General features: G+C 37.1%; 1 protein-coding gene across 2 annotated transcripts in view; it reads right to left on the reverse strand.

The window, feature by feature from the left end:
- Window positions 1-8,945: 8,945 nt before the first annotated feature.
- LOC122787704 overlaps window positions 8,946-22,659 on the reverse strand; it is a 507,928-nt gene continuing 494,214 nt past the window's right edge. For both annotated transcript variants that reach the window (XM_044054557.1, XM_044054558.1), the window contains one exon: window positions 8,946-15,560. In XM_044054557.1, coding sequence (XP_043910492.1) covers window positions 15,486-15,560 — 75 coding nt within the window. In that variant the 3' untranslated portion in view covers window positions 8,946-15,485. The remainder of the gene's footprint in view (window positions 15,561-22,659) is intronic.

A 22,659-nucleotide genomic window follows, 5' to 3' on the forward strand; every position in this document is an offset into this window, starting at 1 on the left:
AGCATGTGGAACTGACAATTCAATGCTCTAATGGCGAGAGTCGCAAAGGTGTATACGTTTTTACCCCATCTGTCTAAAGCTCGGGAATCCTTGTCTGAGGGGGTGGGATTCTTAGTTGTAGTTGCTTTCATTCCTTTAGGTCCTTGGGAGATGACATGCGGGTCAGCAGTAGGATTTCTGAAGAGGAAATTTGTGAGAGTCAGGGACTCTATAGTACCTGTCTGGTTTCCTTGGAGCAGGGGGTAAAGTATCAGGAGTTAGACTGGATTCCATAAAGACATCATCCAGAACAGGAGGGATAGCTAAGGGTCTGTGCTGTGGTAAATCTAAAAATTCCCTGAGTCTCTTTTTGGACTGAGGATAATCCTGGCACTCCCAATGGTAATGCTCTCTCAAAGTATGTAGGGTTTCACCAAAAGAAAAATCCTCTGGAGAGGAGGCAGAAGGAATGGATTCCTCTGCATCTGAATCCTCATAAGCAGATAAGGGCATGTCTTCATATTTAGAAACCTCAGAGTCATTGGACTCTTGGTCAGATAAAGCTGCTGGGGACAAGTCTCTTTCTTTTAACGGGAAATCTGGCTTCCCCTAATCAGCATGTTCAGGTTTACTGCCATTTTAAGCATCCGAGATTGTGGCAAGGAATCAGATGCTTGAGTTTGGGTCATCAGTTTTTTTTTAGGCGTAGCTCATACTCTTGGCCTTAGAAACTCAACAGTTTTAGAAAGAAATAAAGACGTGAAAGAAGTCATCAGTTTGTGTCAAATATCAGTAGTGCAAAGAACTTCCTCAGAAGCCAATAACTGCACAGCGGCTCCGGACCTATCCAAGGTAGAGACATCAGCAGGTTCCGTAGTCAGAGTCTTGCGGTATACCGGACTCTGAACGGGTCTTGGTAGCGGCCTGTGAATCCATCAAAGTGGGCATCAGGGGCTGCGAAAGTGCCTCACTGAGTACCGGTGAACTGGCGACTAGCTTAACAGAAGCGTTGTCAGTAGTTTTGGACCTGTGCGGTCTGTCTTTCTTTATTCTTACTTTTTTTGGAAGATCTGTAGTCAGATGGCTTACCAAAGCCATTTCGGAATATGGAGATCGAGAAAGAAAGTATTTAGCTACAATAAGGGCTCAACAATAAATAGTTTGGGAGTTGAACAAAACTAACAGCGAGGTACATCGCGGTCTGGGCCTAAACAGGTGATGCAGTAAGAATGGAAATCTTGGTGTGGTATTTGCTTTCCACAGGTGAGACAATTGTTAACTTTTTCTGACATCAGTTAGAGCAAGAAAAAAGGATCCCCAAAGGGGTACTTAGCTTTAGAAGACTTCAGGATGATTCAATTTCGGAAACGAAAACTCAGGTAGCGGCCAACTGGCACTCGTGCAAACTGCTTCTGCTTCGGGCTCCTTCGCAAGAAAGACTGATGTAATAGCTTCGACTGCCTGTTTTTATACCCCTGATGACCTAGCGACAGTACTAAGCCTCTGGTATTCAGGCTGACTGAGGGCTACCCCTGGCAGGAGAACCCGTGTGTGATGACTGCAACAGTGAAACACGAAGAACATCTGGTAAACTCATTTTTTGGGGGTGCTAAATTTCAGTAACTGGCTAGAAAGTGCACTGCTTGGGTGCCAGCGAAAAAGAAATTCAGAGAACTTTAAAGAAAATCAACCACAAAAGGTGAGGAAAAAAACACTGGGTAGAATTCTGCAGCTGTTGAGCAAAAAGCAGTCCAAGCTCCAGCTTTGGTGCAAGAAACGAATTCCAGTAACCTAGAGGAAAAAACTAAAACTAAGTCAAATGGACTCTGAGCTGACTAAAATAAATGAAACACTGATGGAATATACAAATTATATTATATATAAGTAGATTTGTGAAGAAATGTATGAAAATATGTGCCATGGAGGATGTGAATTAAGTACTAGGAGTCTGGAGTGAATTTACATATTATTCCCCAAGAATCAAAAACTGGGCTAGACTGGACAGAATTTACATTTCACAGGAACATGTGCATTTAATTGAAGGTCTGGATACACACCCAATAACTATTTCAGATCATGCGTCAATAACTAAAATAAAAACACAGGGTAATGAAATGAAATAAAAAATGAGACACTGGTGCTTTCTCCCCAGCTGTTGAAAAGAGAGGCATTTAAGGAATGCGTAGTGGAAAGTATTCAGGAGCTATTACAGAAGATAGAAATTTCTTTTGAAAATATAGCTAGGGAGTGGGTAAACATTAAAGTCGAGTTTAAAAATAGAATGGAAATAAAAGAAAGGGAGCTATGGTTAAATAGTAACAATAATTCTTTAGGGGGAGTGACAAATGTTGAAGTATTGCAGAATAGGGGGAATCTCACAGAACAAAAGGAGAAGCAAATGCTAAACAGAAACAAAGAGATTACATCAATAATATGCATGGATTTAGAAAGACTGCTGTTAAGCAACTGTTTCTTGATAATTCCAGAAAAAAACTTTAAGCAAAATGGCTCAGGCAACAGAAAGTAGAAAGGGTTGTTGCCAAGCTTAGGGAGCCTATAACAATGAACATAATAAGAGATCCTGTAGAGGTAATGCAAATATTTTGAAAATGTTATAAAAGTCTGTATAAAGTAGAAAAAAATATGGAAATCAAGAAAAGGTGCAAATGGAAATGTTTATGGAAGAATTAAATATGCCAAGGTTAAGGGTAGGTGAGGCTCAGCTACTAACAGGATAGGAAGATATTAGATAAAAATGGTGATGTATAACCAAAAACGGTTCCAGGAATGGATGGTATTCCTGTGGAAGTTTGGAAGCTGGGAGGGAAAAACTGATAAAGATCTGGAAGGTTTTTTTTAACAGTATTTTAAAAGGAGTAGTACCAACATCCTGGAAGAAAGTTGTAATACCTAAAGAGCGTAAAGGCCCATCAGATCCAGCTTAATACAGGCCTATTTCAATACTAAATCGTGATTATTAAAAGGTTATGTTTTACCATATTTTCTGTACTTTATCCAAAAAATCTAAACTGTCTTTGATAATATGAAGGTAACTGTATCACTTTTTTAACAAAAAGTGATGCAACAAATATCCCAAATTATAGGTTACATAATTGCAGGCAGATATGGGATGACCTGGAGAAATAACTATGCTTTTATGTGTTTTTGGCACACAAAAAACTTTGCCAACTCATTGCTTTTATTAAAGTACTTATTTTAGCATCTTCATGTCTAAAATAATTTAGTCTAACCCCTTTATGTATTAATTCTTTATAGTTCTTGACCATCTCCTAAGTTAAAAAAATACTTTTTCATAGATTTTATCATTTTCTAGATGCTGTAAACATACATTTACATATTGTGTGTAATGCATGTAATAAAGTAATGAATAAAAAAGTGAATAAAGTACAGAACATAATAATGCAGAAAAAGAAAGTGCATTATATTTTGTGTCTAAGTATATTATTATTTTCTAATATTTTAGAGAAAATAGTTTGGTATTACTGGTCTTTATATACAGAAAGAAAAATCCCTTCTAAAAATGTCAAACTTTGTTTTTCACATAAAAGAGCCAGGCGTCTTAAAGATATGTCAGTACATAGAAAATTTGAGAGACCAAAAAATATAGAAAATAATATAGTGATATGGAACTTTTCTATGTGACAATTGCACAGTATACAAACATACAGTGGATAATTTTGAAAGTATTAAATGGAAAAAATGTTGACAGAAGAGGCCGCTTCACTTGCAATAGTAAAAAGATTACACATAGTTTAAAATGTCCTTGTGGATTATTTTATATTGGGGAAAGCAAGAGAAGCTTTACTGCAAGATTAAGAGCATACAAGGGACATCAAGAAGCAAAGATTTCAGTGTCCTGTAGCTATGCACAGGGATTAAAGGCAACTGTTTTGAAACAAGTGAATACTAGGTTTAGTACTGATGAAAAAAAAAAAATCAAGAAACATTTAAGAAGGAAGGAAGCAATATTTATTTTAAAATATGACACAATGTTTCCAAGAGGTTTGAATAGGGAATTCTCTTCTCCTGGAAGCATTTAATATAAGAAGGTTAAAAAACGAATATTAAAAGTTAACTTTTTAGTTGGCGTTTTTAGTGAATTCTTAACTGGATGATTATTTAATTGATTAAATGCATGTATTTAAGTGTATGCTTACTAGCAGAAAGATGTACTTTGAAAAGGCTTTTCTGAAAGCCAAAGTGCCAGAGAAGTGTTACTTGCTCTTAATGGTATGAATTTGAAGTTTTGCTGTTAACTTTTACTGCAGAAGTTATTTTTTTTATTTTAATAAATCAGTCGGTGTACTAAACTGAGTGAATTCATCTGGCCTGGAACTTGTGGTGTGATGTCTGGTATGTTCTACAGTGTGGTGCTTTAAAATTATAAGGCTGATTAGGAGGTTGTATGAGGGGTCGGAAACAAAAAAATTAAAGTGGGTGAGTTTCTCTCTGATAATTTCTGAGTTGAGGAACCAGGTAGGGGTGTTCTCCTTTCCCCTTTGTTGTTTGCATTACACTTAGAACCAGTGGCAAAGAAAATAAGGGACTCAGACATTCAAGCATATAACTGGTATGGTGGTCAAGAAAAGCTGCCTCTATTTGCAGATGATATTTTATAACTGATGAAACCAGAAAAGGACATTACAGTTTTGTGGAACATTTTGAGATGCTTTCAAATCTTTTTGGGATACAAAATTAATGAAGCTAAAACAAAGGCAATAGCTATAAATTATGTACCCACACATGAATTGGTTCAGCAATATCCATAGTTATGAGGACATGATAAAATAAAGTATTTAAGAGTATGAATTGAAAAGGGTTTTGGTGCAGTAATTAAGGATGTTTAAGAAGAGACTAAACAAAAGTTAATACAAAAACTGAGAAATTGGAAGTTCTGTTATATGGCTAGTAAGATACAATCGTTAAGGTTTTTTTCATCCCATTAGTCTTGCACACAGGTCAGGCATAGTTTTATCAGCCAAAGGAGAAGTTGAGGATATCAATTAATAAAGAGCTGCAGGATTTTATCTGGGAGAGGAAAATGGGATAAGATGATTCTGCCAACAGAACAAGGCAGATTGGGATTATCCGATTTGAAGGGGTAATTTTAGAGCTATACATTTAAGGCTCCTCTATACAGCCCATGCAGAAACCTATCATTCAAAGTGGAAAGAGATGATGACAAAACGGGGGAAATTCAGGAAATGAGGAGATGCTGGGAGTTTGGTTGCATATCCTTAAGGAAAAGAATAATGATAACCATACAGAGTATAATATTAATAAAGTAGCAAAAGCATTCTAAGAAATAAGGCAACTTGGAAATGGAGAAAGGAGATTCTGCTGATAGGGATGACTGCAATTAGGGATACAGACAATAGGCAAGAAGGGGATGGAATTTATTGAAGAAAACTGGCAAAATAACCAAGGCATTGGGAATAAATAGACAGGGAATGGGAAGAGGCCAATAATTAATTTGGACTGCAGGTTACAGACTGCCTTCCATATCAAGGACTGATAGAGTATAGGCAAAGAGAAAGAAATAGGGGGATCCTAAGTGAAAGATCAGCACTGGTAGAGTATTTTGTAGAATCTAGAACAGATGCTGCTGTTAAAGATAGAATGGATAAGAAATTCACAAAGAAACTACTGGGGATATATATCTTGCAAATATGGAACAAAGTATAGATGATTTAGGATCTTTGCTTGGAAGTGTTTACATGGGTATTTTTAAACCCCGAGTAGACTCCAAAGAATTTCTCCTCAGGTAGATAGCAAATGTTGGAGGTATGATAGCTAAGAAAGAGGTAATTGGGAACATATTTTCTGAGAGTGTAATGAGCTAGCAGATTTTAAATTCCCTGCAGACTAGTCTATCAGAAATAGTGGGTAAGCAAATTGGTATGACTAAGGAAATTATTTTTTTGAGCTATGATACAGAATTAGAATTGCCTAGACATAGTAAGGCCTTGCGGAGTCTAATTATGTTGGCTGCCAAAAAAGCAATTATTAGGAATTGGAAATCAAAGTCTAAGCCAACTGTACTAGCAGTAGTGAATATTGTAACAGAGATAAAACTAGAAATGGGATATTTAAAAAAGGATAGCAGCAAATTACATAGAAAAAATGGAAACTGTGGGAATAATACGATGAGGAATTATGTTTAAAAGAAGGCAGAATCTGAATGAACTATGTAATGTATTACTGTATACATTATAAGTGATGCATAATGTTTGCAACTAAAATTAAGACATGATTTGTTTTCATTTATATAAACATATGACTGCCAATGTTATAAATGATAGTTTAATAAAGATGTTTCTTGTTTAATTAAAAAAAAAAAAGTCATACATACTCTTCAAAGCATGTTTAGATACATGGCACATATTAGAAATAATAGGATTCAGAAAGGAGCTACCTTCTGAAGAAAATGTGGTGGAGTATTCCCTGAAATTGACTACACAACTCAGAATAAAATTCCACAGATGTGCCGGTTAGATAAGAATTCTGTATGCTAAAGATGAAGAGAAAACTGTCTTACCAGATCTGTCCATTACTTTATCTTCTTTATCCACAAGTGAAGGGTTAGTATTGACCAAACGTCTGTTTCCAGCTGGCAAAAAAGGTTGAAATAGCAGCTAGATCTGATTTAAGATGAGAAAACAATTTGGTAGCTTGAGGTACTTTGTAAACTCTATCTGCCTTTTTCAAGACTGATGGTTGACAGGTGTATTACAGGCAGCATTAAGCACATCCGCAATCCTCCAAGGTTGGCAAAATAGGAGTGACAAACGTAAAATAAGGAATATCCACTTGTGGCATATAATAGCTCCTCAGATGTCCTTCCAAGATCAGTTTTGCAGTATTCCTTGCAAGTGAGATATCCTCCCAGTATACCAAAGCCTGAGCCCTCCCACATGCTTATACGTCCAATGTATGACCTAACCCCAAAGGCGAGAGGCACATAAGGGATGTATGCATGCAAAAAACTCATAACTTCTTTGCCGCCAGCCCGAATACAAAATTCAGTCTTCTGTCTATTGGCTATATGTAGTGAAGATAGGCACAGGAACCACACAAACCAAAGTCCAAACCACAAATCCAATTTTAAATTTGTGGTGATTTATTTTTTGGAACCAGACCCAAGGGGCTTTTACACCGACAAACATCTTCTCAAGAAAGAACTTAATGGATTCTTATGTGTGATACCCTTACCTCCCCAGGTTTGAATGAATGTTGTTCTGTTATACCTATATTAAAGCTAAAAAGTCTCGTGGGCTGATTGTCATGTTTCTCACACATTTGTCACTGGAACACTGACTTTTTTTTTTTTTACCATTTTTGCTCTCAACGTTTTTATTTTTAATTTTATTCTTATTAGTATACTTATGTTAATTTTTTTTCATGCAATTTAACTTGATGTTCACAATTCTTGTTGAAGTTTTATAATCAATGTGTTTTCTAAACTAAAGTTGAGTCGTGAATGTTTTGATCACATGATGTATTAGGGTTATTTAAGGTTGGAGTTAACCATGTCAAGTAGTTCTGAAGAAGTCTTTGCTAAAGATGAAAGCGCTTGCCTGCATTTGGTTTGTTTTTGCTGTCAATAAATTGGATTTGTGGTTTGGACTTTGGTTTGTGTGGTTCCTGTGCCTCTACCTTCACTACTTCTGGTTCTTGATTTTTTTTTCTTTTGGACTTGTTTATTGGCTATATGTCTCAGAAATGATTAAGTAGCCTTTTGGGGGGAGATAATTACCCCTGTTGGGGACACTTCCTTTTTCTTTTCACTACAAGCTTGGTTTACCAGTCTGTAAGCAAACCATTTATTTTGGATATCTCGGGCCATTTCTTTTTGTTATTCTTATCATGGGAAATCACTTTCTTCCTCTGTTGTAGTCCATTCTACTTCCTCTTGGGCTTTTTTTTTTCAAGGGTTTAGCTGCCAAATCCATTCTAGAAGTAGCTACTTGGTCTACTGTTCACACTTTTATTAAACATTATACCTTGGATGTGTTTTCTAGAACTAGAGCAGGTTTTCCCAAGTCCATACTACAAGGCATTTTGGACTCTTCTTTAGTTTGAGTTTCCTTTGCCCTCTCTCTTCAGGACCTTTAGTACTCTCCCACTTGTCAGGAATGCTACAGCAGTGATCTTGGATGGACATGGTATAGTAGTATAAGAACTTGCTGTAACCATAGGTGTCCTATCATCACCGTTGCAGTATTTTATCCCACCCTCCTTTCCTTTTTTTCTAGTATTTTATCCCACCCTCCTTTCCTTTTTTTCTATGGCCAAGGGGTGTGTTTCTCCATTTCTTGATGGACATGTATACAGTTGCCTCTCCTTTTGTTTCATTTTTTATTTGTTTCCTGGAGCAAGTAGGCCTAAGTTTTTTTCATGCCTACGTCCCTTGCGTTCCTCTTGCCTTTGGCTTAGGTCATACATCGGATGTATAGCACACGGAAGGACTCTGGCTTTGTCAATGTCAGAATCCTCTGACAAACTTTCCACAGGAATTTCTTTACGGATATTGTCCTCTGGTAAAGATGTCCGAGTGCCAGGATTAAGGGCCTGTAATAATTGCTTGTCTAAGGTAAGAAAATCATTTTTACAAACAGACACCATTTCTTCAAATGAGCAAAGTCTAACCTTTTGTTTTTTTCTCTGAAAGGTCCACCCTGGAAGAAGACAGACTACGATATGGTACTTTAAACATGGTCTCTTTCCCCTGGCCACCCAAAGCAGAACCTCTTGGAGTGTCTCCTAGACCCAAAGACAGTGGTTCTCCTAAGCCCAGATCATACACTGGAATAGCCGTAGAAGATGTGGCTGACCCCAAATCCACGGTGGATGAAGGCACTACAGCAGAGGAACCTGGAGAAGAAAGTGAGTGGTCTAAGGAACAAATGTTGGTCACTATCGAATTACTAAAGTCTGAGGCACTGTTTTAGCATGAGGTGGAAGCAAAAGCTCTTTTCTTTATTTTTTTTCTTTTGAGGTACAGCATAAGAAGAATTAACAAGATCAGACTAAGTATCCATGCTATAGCCAAGGAAGAAGTCTGATTGCTAGCAAGATCTACTGGAATGAGTTGGTCTGAAGGTAAGTTGTCAGACAAGTGTTCCCAAGCACCAAACACACTTCACATAGCCCCCTTTTCGCAGTTAAAGCACAAGCAGAATACAAAAATACCCGTCAGAAACAAAGCACTTTACACAGAAGTGCACTGATGAAAAAAATACAAAATGTAAGTTATAACAAAGTGAACACAGGCTTAAAACATACACAAATGTTTCCCATCATGAAAAAAAATCCTGATCCATAAATTTACATTAACAGTTCAAAGTTTTCACAAGCAATACACATTTACCACAAAATTTGCCCTAATATTTAGAAAGTAAGCCCTAAGCTAAAAATAGCAGTTCCATTAAGAAAAATATATTTTAAAAGGGGAAATAACTGCTTATAGTCAAAAAATAAAGAAATATTTTCTTAAAAGGGTAATAATTTCTGTGTGGGAAGGTTCCCCTGTAGGTACTTATCTGCCAGAAATTAAGCTTAAAGCTGACTGCTGCTGCTGTGAAGCTTCTGAGCTGCTTTATCTCAAGGTTTCCTATACTCTTGACTGTTTATTTATTTGACATTTGTTGACTGGGAATGTCTGAGCTTGTGCCCCTTTTCATCAGAGGCCAGAGGAGAAAAGCTCCACAAAGTATTACATGCACCACAAAAATGTTTACAAAACAGTACAGTACACTTGAGGTTAATATAAACATGCATTATAATGCTTGAATTCCCACTTGTAGCATGAGAGTTTAAAAGGTGTTATTTACAAAAAACAATATGTTAGTCATTCATACATCTCCAATACATAAGGAATTCCCCATATAGAGGGGAAGTAATGACAATTAACTCAAGAGTTTAAGATGGGTACAGAAAGTACCGTACATCAAATCTTAGTTCTTACATCATTAATCAGAAGCAGAGGGGAAGCTGATAGAGACAGCATGTGATAGCAAAAGGGGCTAGCCAATCAGCAGTCATATTACAGGTGTGGGAAGGAACCAGAGCTTTGTGAAGCTGGACAGTTGTATCCTAGGCAGGATACAACCCGTATAGCCAAAGACTACTGCAGCAAAGAAAATGATGAGCATTCTAAGTTGTCTGTGGACATACAACAAATGTAGACTTCTTTCACCTTTATTTTTTTGGATTGAGAAATAAGGCAGAATGAGGGACAGAGTGATTTAAAAACATCTCAGTAACAACATTTGGCATAAAGAAAGGGCTAGGTCTAAGATATCCTCCCCTGATCATCATTGACTATGTGTGGAGCCAACAAAGGCTACCACTGGTTGAGGAAAAAGGAGAACACGAGACCCTACATCTTAGAAACCCTTTGACAGAAATTATTGCCACTAATAAAACTGTCTTCCAAGTTAAACATTTCAAGGAGGCACAAAAAGCAGGTTAAAAAGGTGACAAAGTTAATTTTTCAAGAACATAGTTAAGATCCCAAGGGGAAAGAATGCATTTCCTAGGAAGCCTGATGTAGAGGAAACCTTTAAAAACTGACCTCATAACATGAAGAAAGAGAAGGACCAATAGGCAAACAAGCTGAAGTGGCTGACAGATGCACTTTAACAGAAGTGTATGGTAGGCCTGAGTTGAGCAGCTTACACAAGTACTTGAGGGTAATAGGCATCCCCACTTGGAATGGGTCCTGTCCTGTACTGCAGTACCATACAGAAAATATTTTTCATTTAGAAACAAGATTTTCTTGGTTCCTTTATTACTTGTTGCAAGTCCTCAGAACAATGCTGCCTGGAAGCAATCAGAAGCCTATCATTCACACCTTTAGGGTTTGGGTGAATGAAAAATACCTTTTTCTTTTATGAGCAAGTCCATCCTGTGAAGTAACTTGTGGTGACTGGCCACAGGTAGGTGAAGAAGAAGGGAGAACCACTGTTGTCTGGACCAAAAGGGGGTTACCAAAAACATCTTTGGGTTGTTTTTCTGACGCTTTAGAAGAACTTTGGAATGAATGGAAAATGAGGGAAGGCAAACAGGAATTTTCTTTTCTGTGTAAAAGAAAAGATGTTTACTCTTCGGACGTCTTTGTAATGGACTCTGGTGCAAAAAAAAAGTCTGAATTGTCCATTTAGTGTGGAGACAAAAAAATATGTCTGAGGAGTTCCCACCTATGGGCAACCTGAATGAAGACACGTGTTCAACATCCATTTGTGATGGTCTGTCTTGGATCTGCTGAAGTAATCTGCCACTGAGTTTTGTTCTGAGGGGATGTATACAACCTGGATAAAGAGGCTGTGTTGAATTGCAAGGCCCCAGGCTATCCCAGCAGTTTGCAAAAGAGGAAAGGACTTTGCTCCCTCACTATAAGGATATGAAGTAGTCTTCCAACCAAAGCAAGTTATTTGCTTTTTTTTACACATTTGTCAAACCAACAAAAGCTAATACTACAGCAATCTTGTGTTATTCATGGGTAATAACTCCTAGAATGAAGAATCCTTAGGAATGGCATCACTTCTGTTTTAAAATTCAAAGATATCTTTGGTCATAGTGACACTGTTTTTGGCAAGCATCAGGCTACTTAATTTCATTTAATTAATTACTACTGACATAGTGCCCTTCCTTTAGTAAAATCATGCTGGTGGGAATTCTATAACTAAAGCTATCAACACAGCTGTCATTAGGCACTTGCCATACCCAAGGCTATGCCCCAACACCTCCCCAGATAGTCCTTGACTGTGTGGGGATCCAACAAAAGTTACCACTGGTAGGGGAAAAATACGGTATAAAATAAAGTTTACTCTGTGCTATTACCCAGTGAGGATAAAGCTGGTAATTAGCTAACACATTTAAGTGAGATAGGTGCGAGAGACTGGCAGTCCAGATTGACTGATCTCAGTGCTTACTTGGGATTTTAATAAGAGCAGACACTCCCAAACTTCAGGGATTTTTTTTTTGTTTTGGGAAGTTTTACACATACTGGCAGGATACCTGATACTATCACTATTTAAAACCTTTGCTCAAGAATTCTGGGCAAAGCTCAAAATAATGGAGGCATATAAGCTCAAAATCAATTGCCTTTTTTTTTTTTTTTTTTTTTTTTTTTTACATATTACTCTAATTCACTTAAAAAGTGAATAAACACGTTTGCCTCACCATGCATTTTCTGAACACTAGGAAGTACAAAACTGTTTGGCTTTAGTGACTGTAATTCTGAATGATTAACAATCAAATCCAAAATTTAATGACTGACAGGTTAAAAACCATGAAGCAAAATTTAGGGACATTCTGTGAAATCTGGGAGAATGACAGGTAGAGGTGAATAAAACTGACTTACCCCTGCTGCTGTTTGATGACTGCTAAACAACTGCCACTGATATGGTGTAGCAGTACTAGTGTCACTCAGTGTATAGCCAGTTGCTGAAATCAGTGTAAAATGAATATTGGTATGGCTTGTATGCGTCTTTGGAGGGGAGTGGGATTGGTTTGCTGTATTAACTGTAATAAGCCCCCCATCATTTCTTCTACTTTCTATCACAAACATCTTTGGCATTGCAGTTCTGCTTAAGCATGCAGGAAAGGTTGCACTGTGTTTTCAGAGTAACAAATTGATCATAATTCCTTTCACTTGCCATCACAAATACCTTGCAAGTAATAGGTGGTTATCTTTGGCAGTTTGGCAAATGTAGTATGAGCGTGAAAGCAACTGCTCATTGCTAGAGTGGCTCACTGAGTAGCACTACCATTTCACAAACTTCACCAAGCTGGTCAAATTCTTGGATGTAGCTTTTTCTATGTGGAGTTTACATGCCCTCATTGTCTCTGTATGGCTTGACCTATGGGCACTCTTTTCCTCTGGCACCCCAAAAATATGCAATAGGTAAAATGGAGTTGAGTTTCTCTGAAGGGGAGTGTATAGCATGTTTGTGTATCTTGTGACAGACCTGGCTTGTCAGGAACAGTGTCAGTATAAAATATTACCAATTTATATCTGCCAACAAACACAATAATGCTGGACACATACATAACTCTTCTGGGAAGCAGCAAACAATGCAGTTGGCAAGAAATTATCTTTTAAAATAAGGCATAAAATACATCGCAGAACATTCAGACTCTTAGAGGGCTCTAGTGGTCCCCGAATCTCAGACTGTGTAAATGGATTTACATATGGGCTCAGTAGTGGCCTCTTCCCTCAACCACACCCATTCTGAAACCAACCCAGCTCAGAGGTTTGTACAGAATGCTACTGTAGTTTGTATGTTACTGTGATCATTATTTTTCCACATTCCTCACAATCACACATCAGGCATGCATACAGTGGCTGCCTTTTGATGGATACTGGTGAGGAGACATGCTGTGTATATGCATGACAGTAGTCAACTGAAATACATGACTGCAGACATTTGTGCCTCTGCTTTCAGCCCAATCTAACACCAAGAGATTGCACAGACAATGACTTGTCTTTTTTTTTTTGGGGGGGGGGGTATGAGGCAGGCAGCATTCTAGATAGAATTTATGTATCCTCTCAAACATCTGTCTTGTTAGTTTAGTGTGAGCTAGTATTTTGTGAGCTTTGAACATTAAGCCTTTGACTTGCATCTTTCTTGAAAAAAGATTAGATTGAATTTCTTACTTACTCATGATTTTGTTCAGGCCTCCACTGGATCAAAAGGTTGGAAAAATGCATCTCAGAGCTTAAATAACCCTATGGCTTCTGGGAGCCTAGTGGCCCCCAGACCCCCCACACACTTAATTCAGTTATTTCCTACACAGTAAATATTGTGCTGTATTTTCCAGTTAAGGTATGTTGAAATGATGCAAAGAAAAGTAATGTTGAGCAATAATACTGAATTTCTTTCCTTAGTCATAATTCTTTTCAGGTCATCAATGGATGAAAACGTTATTAAACAATTCTGAAAAGTTTATTAGGGCATCTAGAAAGCCACAGCTTATAGAAAAAGCTGAAGAGTAAAGCAAAACATGAGAAAATGAAGACAAAAAGTAATTTGCATGGTACAAGAAGCCAAGGATAGAGGAAACCAGGGCGGGCACTGCAGAACATGCACATGGGGAGTGACACACTAGGTAGTGGGGGGGCACAGAGCCATTCGCCGAGGGCACCATTTCATTTAATGATGGCTCTTTACATAGGGTTGTAATGTAATATCACTGCAACTAAATGCCAGTCACTTTGAATACTCCTCTGTGAGATGGGCCAAGATGTGCAGAATGAAGGCATATGTCATAATGTAAGACCACTGTAGCTACAGTGCAGTCTGTGTGTACTACTCCTAAAACTTTGCAATATGGACTAAAAGGTTACTTACGAGGGGTAGCAATGACATGGTGATACTTACACTGGAAGTTTCCAGGGGGCCCCAGCTTGATACTTGCTGGAGGTCCCCAAAATACTAACACCAAGCCCGGGTGCTTATTAAGGCTGATGTTCCCCAGGTGGAAACAAAGACTTGACAAAAGAAGAAATATGGTCCTTAAGGGTTAATCTATCAAGTATCACACCAAGACCATGCACCTTCAACACAAAAGAAAGCTTGCTGCACTATAAAAAATATACCAAGTAACAGGACTGGAAGGGAACAATCCCTCAGCATAGCATGTACCATCAAAGCAATTGTCTTTGGGGTATTGAGTTTAAGCCTGTTACTGACTATCAAGTTGTGGATAAGTTCCAGATCATGAGAAAGGGGTGTAAAAGCAGGGACACTAATGCTTTTTCATCTATGTTGATTCTAAACACAATGAGGTTTATATGAAGTGTCACTACATCTGCAGCACACTAGCCAGCCAGAGCTTTGCAACTTGCAAGGTGACTGTATAACATCCCTAAGTGTGATGTAACTCCAATGGACTGTACACTTTCCATAACTGCTGAATTAGAGTCAATCAGGGTTGCACATGGCCTATTGATTCATCTTTTGGTATAGAAAGTCATTAATTCAGGTAGAGCAGACAGATTAAAATTCTTAAAACAAGCCATTGACTCTGTAGAACAACTGAATAATGGGTATCCATATAATGATCAATTTCATCAGTAATGTAACATCTGTAGCAAAGTAAAGGAAGATAAACACGACTGCTATGCCTCAACTGAAACAGTACAATTTTTTACATAAACTGAAGTCAAGAAAAGATGCTGTGTTTTTGCATATTCATTGTTCCACACTCCAAAACAGCAAGTTTTGCCTTCAACAGGTTCTCCAGGAACGTCACTTGTCTTTGGTGGATATGTCTGTGTGATTACAGCTATATAAATATGAGCAGCGACAAGTTAATAGTCCTTTCTACTTTTATTATCTCTCTGAAACAAAATAAATAACCTGATTGCTGCTTTTCCCCAGAAAGTACAATCATCTTATCTAAATCCAATATCAACCAGCAGGACAATTTAATTCTTGAACACACATTAATACACTGCCTAAGCAAACTGAGATAAATCAAGAAGTAACTCTTTTGTTCACATTGTCATCCTTTTCAGTAAGGAGTTGAATATGGTTCCAGATGCACCACACCTAAAAACAATAAAAAAATCTATTTTATTAAAGAGCATGCTTACAGTAAAAGCTTCACTTAATGAGTTATTGCTTCAGCACTGTTATCTTTTAGGCATCATCTTTTCTAGACTTTCCACTTCTTATCAAAGCATGTAGAAGAAAATAATACTGTATCATAAAGAAAGCTTAGCTGCATATTCTACATTCTAACAGTATTTTCACATTATTTTCTCTTAAAACAGAAACATGGGGCAGCTGTAAACAAGCTTAAGCAACCATTCAGATGTTTCTTCTAAAAGAAATGAATCTTAAGTACTAGCTATGGGCAAAAATGGAAAACAACCAATTCATGCTGAAAAATAGTGTCTGAAGCACATAAAAGTTTAATAATGTAGATAGGTGCTTTTGTCTTCTGTTCAACTAGGACTTTATCAAAACATTGTGATTCAACTTCGTTTCCTGTAAATAGCCACATTATATGATCAAATTAACCAGCACTATAAACAATACCAGCATTTTGTGAATAAACCCAAAACTTAGTAACCTATATTTTATATACTACTTAAATAATAAAGTAAATTAATTAATAATAAGATAGCATGATAAACATTTAATTTAATGCACATAGATATTTGATTTAAAATAGGATGCAAAGAAAACTATTTATTTAATCCAGATGGTCTAAATGCATTAAGCCCAAGTTGCCATTTTTTTTCAACAAACATCTTTATTAAATTATCACATATGACCAAAATGACATAATTTTAGTTGCAAACATTATACATAAGTCACCATTGAAACAACTGTAGTTATAAACATTATATATCACTTAAAATCTACCCAGTCATTGTCAGTTAAGCATTATATGGCTCATTCAAATCTTGCCTCTTAAACCTCATTCCTTCTCTGCCATACATTGTTCCCACAATTCCCATTTATTCCTATGTAGTTTGCTCCTTCTCTTTTCCAAAATCTCAATTCCAGTTGTTTTACCTCTGTTAGTATATTCATTACTTCTAATATAGTTGGTTTAGATTTTGATTTCCATTTTCTAGTAATTGTTTTTTTGGCAGCTACATCTTCCTCATCACACCAATCCGCCACCCCCCCCCCAGCATCTCCAACAGTGCATCCCACAGGGAATCCTTACAAGTCTGCCAACCCACCACACTCTTAAAAATATGTTCCCAAGTACCTCTTTCTTCCCCATCACACCTCCAACATATGCTGCCTACCTAAGGAACAATTCTCTGGAGTCTACTTCGGGTATAAAAATATCTATGTAAACATTTCCAAGCAAAAATCCTAAATCTTCTAGATTTTATTGCATATTTGGGAGAAATACATATATCTTCCCATTGTTTCTTTGTGAAATGCTTATCCAATCTCTCTTCCCAATCCTTTCTAACCTCCTCTGATTAATTCTTATTGTTATGCAATAGTTTATATGCTGTACTAATTATTCCTTTTTTAATTGCAGCTTCTCTTCCAGATACTACTAAAAACTCTTGTCAGTGCTGGTCTTTCATTTAGAACTTACCTATTTCTTTCTCTTTGCCTATACTCTGATATCAATCCTTGATGTGGAAGTCAGTCTCTAACCTACTCCAAATAAATTCTTGGCATCTTCCCATTTTATCATCTTTCCCTCTCTAGTTATTTGCTCACAATACCTTGGTTCCTTTGCCAGTTTTCTCCAGTAAATTTCAGCCCCCTCTTGCCTACTGTCTATATCCCTAATTGTAGTCAACCCTATCAACAGAATCTTCTTTCTTATTCCTGCATTGGTTTAGTTCTTAGATTACTTTCTGGATATAATATTCTGTATGATTATTGTTATTCTCCTTAAAGGCCTGCATCCAAAATCCCAGTATCTCCTTGTTTCTTGAGCTCCCCCCTGTTTCAACATCATCCCTTTCCACTTTGAATTATATATATATTTTTGCTTGTGCTATGTATTGGAGCCTTAACTGTGTAGCTCTGAAATACCACTTCAAATTGGGTAATCCCAATCCACCCTGTTCTACAGGAAGAATCAGCTTATCCCACTTGACTGTTGCTGTCTTCACCTTCCAGATAAAGTCCTTCAGCTCTTTATTAATTGCTATCCACAACTACTCCTCTGGTCGATAAAAATATGCCTGACCTGAGTATAAGACTAAAGGGACTAAAAATATTTTGAATGCTTGTATCTTACCTTCCATATCCATACAAGAAAGCTTCCATTTTCTCAGTTTTTGTATTATCTTTGGTTTCCTCTCTTCCCACGCATCCTTAGCTGCCACATCAGAATCATTTTTAATCCATACTCCTAAATACTTCATTTTTATCATGTCCCCATAAATATGGATATTGCTGAACCGATTTCTGTGTGGGTACATCATTTACCACTATTGCCTTTGTTTTAGCTTCATTAATTTTGTATTCCAAAAAGATTTGAAGCTGTCTCAGAATGTTCTACAGCACTGTAATGTGTCTTTCTGGTTTTGTTAGGTATAAAATAATATTTGCAAATAGACCCAACTTTTCTTTACTATCATAGTAATTATATCTTTGAATTTCTGAGTCCCTTATTTTCTTTCTTAATGGTTCTAAATACAATGCAAATAAAAGGAAAACAGGGCACCCCACCTGGTTCCTCTGCTCAAGCATAAATTATCAGTGAGGACCCCACCTACTTTAGTTTTTGCCTCCGATACCTTATGGGTCTACTACCAGAGATCGAAATTACACCATTTCAAAATCTGGCAGTAGATGGCCACTAATGCAAAAGTGCACTTTCGCGAACACCACTAGAACGAACGGGCAATATCCTCCACTGTGGTGCGGTAGTCACGGACCTTAGGGTTAGAGCTTGGGTTAAGGATAGTGGTTAACCCTACTAGGTATCCACTATCCTTAACCCAAGCCCTAACCCTAAGGTCTGTGACTGCCGCACCACAGTGGAGGACATAGGTCCATGACTACTGCACCGTGGGAGGACATACAATTTCCTCCACTGTGGTGCGGTAGTCATGGACCTTAGGGCTAGGGATTGGGTTGAGGATAGTGTTTAGCCCTACTAGCTATCCACTATCCTTAACCCAAGGACTAACCCTAAGGTCCGTAACCATTCGCTCAAGTGGTGTTCGTGAAAGTGCACTTTCGGTGAAGTGCACTTTCGCGTAACTATGGGTCTACTGTTTATTTTCGAAAAAGTGAGTTTTCAATTATATACAGTAGACCCTCCCTTATATATCCTCCTAATTAACCTTATATATTTTTTTCAGGAAATGCAAATGCTTCCATTGCCCTGCTCATAAAGTCCCAGCTTACTCTGTCAAATGCTTTCTCTGCAACAAGACCCAACAACAGTGGTAATCCTCCTCCCTTACCACTAATCCCTTAGTACTACTAATCTACCATTATCATCTTTTTTATTCTGTTTTATCACTATTGGAGCTATTCTTGTAGTTAATGTAAGTACTCTTTTTCTTTGTCCCAAGTACTCCGCTGAATAACTATCCTGAATACCTTTCTTTATCAAATTCACATGTTCAGTTCTTTCCAAGTGCATCCTGTAGTATAACTATTTGCACTCCACATTTAATATAGGTCACTACTCTTTTTTGTATTTATCTGTGAGACCACTAACATTTAAAGATATTACAGAAACCATCATTGCATTAAAAAAGTTATTATTCCCACCTATGTATAACAGTTTTTTTTTGTTAAATGTCTAGTTATGGCTTTTGTATTACATGCATACACTGTTTGGCAGGTTTATCTTTATTTATAGAGTTTTCTTGTCATATCCATTTGAGTCTATGTCATATCTTACAAAACTTTTGTTTTATTGAAAGCCCTCACAAATAAACGCACCCCAATAAAACATACTAACTTAATAACACACAAAACTGTACACCTCTTCAAATACTGAAGTTTTACCCACCTAATAGGAACAAATGTTCCAAAATGACAGCTGCACTCAGAGACTTGAGTTAACCTAAAAGAAATTTATCCATGCAAAGACCCATGCTGCAGCCTGTGCTTCTACGGAGTGTTATCTGGTTTTGTCTTATCTTTCTAGATCTCCCAGCTAGGAAAACACTTGAAGGCTTTCAGAGAACATTATCTCTTAGCCATTTCTTTTTATCAGATTGTCTGCTGGAGACAGGAGAACCAAATACAGAATTGCTACTAAGAATACATTTATTTGCTACAAAAAAAACTTATAATATTCAATATTCTTTTTATTTACTTGCTTTCTCTTAAAGCTTGTTACTAGCTCAAGCTAATTGCCTTAATCCAGTCATTCCCAAATGCAAGAATGAGAAAAAGCACACTAATCTGTCTTTTGTCATGCTCTTTTAACCAAACTTTTCCTCCTCTTCTGTTTTCACATTGCAGTGCCTACATTTCATAAAAGAAGAGAAGGGAGTAAGAAAAAAAAAACTTGAGTACCTGTTTGCATTAGTATCTCCATTATACTTAAAAAATAACTGACAAAACATTACTTTGTAGTATGCAAGGAAAATCATGCACTATAAAAATGTAGTGTTAAGAAAAAAATGTTTTACATAAAATTAACTTTCTCCCCAAGTATTTTTCTGAACATTAATGACAAAGTAGGGTATATGCTTTAGTCACCTGCAAGTTTAACAAAGTCCAAAAAAGTCCAATATTTTCATATTTTCTTGTTCTGTCATGTTTCACAAATATAATTAATGCTTTGTAATCCCACATTTGTCAAAGTTACTGGTTTTATATTTGTTCATCTCCATCTCCCAAATCCTGTCTCCATTTCCAGTATACTCTCAATTCTTCTAGTCAACTCTTGTGTTTTTTTTCCATCTCGCAAGCATTTTACATTGAAACATTGGAAAAGGTTTCACTGGCACGGCCTCTCTCTGGTCTTTATTACCAGAAGAGCAAGAAGCAGTGTTTCACAGTTAATTTTTTTTTTTGGACAAACTTTTGTATTTCCTCCTTAGCATGTACATAATCAAAACATGATTTTGTCCCTGCAGGGAAGAATATTTGAAGATAGCCGAGTACAGCAGGTTGAATCCCACTCCTACTTCTCAACATTCCCTGAGTAGTGGAATAAATTCACTCCTTTTCTGCCTGGTGTACAATGAGTAGTCATTCTCCACAAACACTCTGTTGTCTTCCACATTTAGTACTTTGTCCTTCTGTCTCAGTTTTGTCAGAATCAACTCCTTCTGTTGGTAAAGAGAGCATAATTAACTTATTACAAGGTACTATTTTGGAACAGATTGAATGCATAGATGTTACAGATGATATAATAAAACAAAAATGATTGTATAAGGAAAGTATTTATATTTTAAAATATACTACATTAATTCTCAAAGGTTTAATGAGGTGAATAGGAAATGTTTGCTTTAAAGAGTTAATTGTTGCCTTTTATTGTTTAATTGATTAATGAAGTGTAATTAAGAATTGAGTATAAAGAGTGTGCTTTTTTTGTAATTTTTTATTCCATGAAGGTGGTAACACTGAGGCGCTAGAATAAATTATTCCTATTTTTTAGTATGTGATCTCCATTTATTTTCAAAGGAATAAGAACAACATTTGGAATCCAGTTGTGGTTTGAGATACTTGAGGAGGTGGAAGTGTTGTGTCAAGTCCTTCTGTTGGTAGGATTGTATTTTTACTATTAAAGATCTAGGCTGCTTTCCAATAGCCAGGTTTGGAGCATACAAACAATGTGCCCCTTCAGTTAACAACTCCTGCTGTGAAGTACCAGTCCAGTTGCATATTTGTGCATTCATAAAATGAATACAGTCTGTTCCTTCCAGTTTTTTCAGTACAGCAGAAAATCTCAGGTTTTCCCTACATGCTCTGTCCTCTAATACTATTTTTTGAAGCATTTCTCCTTGAGCAGTCTCATATTCAGCCAGCCTTTCCTTCATTTCAACATCTGATTTTTGCAGTTTTATCACCTCATCTGAATATCTGTTTAAAGCTTCTTCTATTTTGTCCATCCCTTTGTTATTTGAGTTGATATACTCCATCAGTGTTTTGTTTATTTTAACCAGGTCCATGTGCAACTGACTTAGACTTTTCTCTAGGTTACCGGAAGTCATGTCTGGAGCTTGCACTTCTTTTTGCTGAACAGCTGCAGCACTCTTCCCAGTCACTGCTTTTTTCCTCACCTTATGTAGCTGGTTTTCCTTCAGGTCCTCTGTATTTCTTTTTTTCCTGGCATCCAGGCAGTGCACTTACTAGCCAGTTACTGAAATTTGCCCAGAAATACAGGTCCAATGGCTTTCTCTGCTGAGTTTATGTTTCCACATTGGGAGAGCTAGAATTAATCTGTTACTCAGTGTGTAGCCATATTGGAAGTCCCCATTATAACCTCAGCATTGCATATTACTGAATGGAGCTTGCCTTACGCTTATTGAGTTAGAATTAATACAGCCTCTAAGATGATGTGTGTTTAGTTTAATAAATAATGCATTTGGGAGCTCCTTAGTGTAGTATTGCAGAGAAGTCACAGCTGTATTACTTCAGCCTGACTGCCAAACAATTACAGCTTACAAGTTTCCTTGTTCTAGCCTTTACTGTCTGTAAGGATAGGGGAGGGACTAGGGAGCTGTGACATCACAACATGGGTTGGATTTAGGACAGTCATGGTGATGTCAGTTTGGGGAGGGAACTGGCCAGAAAACTACCTGTATTCATTGGCCTTGATGACATCAGTAAATTGGAGACTGCAGCAAGTTTTTCCATGGTGGGATATAAGTTTTGTGAAAGTAAAACCACCACAGTACGGTAAGGTACTGTTCTAGTGGAGGGAAACAGTTGATTTAAAATATTTTAAATGCTGTATTGTTTATTCATAGCAGGGACTGTAAATACGGAGACAAATGACAGGGAAGTTGAGCATTTAATAATAGAATCCCACTGTTGACCTTTAATAAAGAGTTGAAGGATTTTACTTGGGAGGGCAAAAGTTAACTGGGATAAGTTGATCCTCCCAACAGAACAAGGAGGTTTAGGATTACCTAATTTGAAGGGATATTTTAAAGCTACACAGTTAAGACTCAAATTTAACACAAGCAGAAAGCAAGTGGAAAGGAATGATGATGAAACAGGAAGTAATTCAAGACAT

The sequence above is a fragment of the Protopterus annectens genome, chromosome 13.part0, assembly GCF_019279795.1.
Source record: "Protopterus annectens isolate FY-2018-M chromosome 13.part0, PAN1.0, whole genome shotgun sequence".
In the NCBI taxonomy this organism is placed as follows: Eukaryota; Metazoa; Chordata; order Ceratodontiformes; family Protopteridae; genus Protopterus; species Protopterus annectens.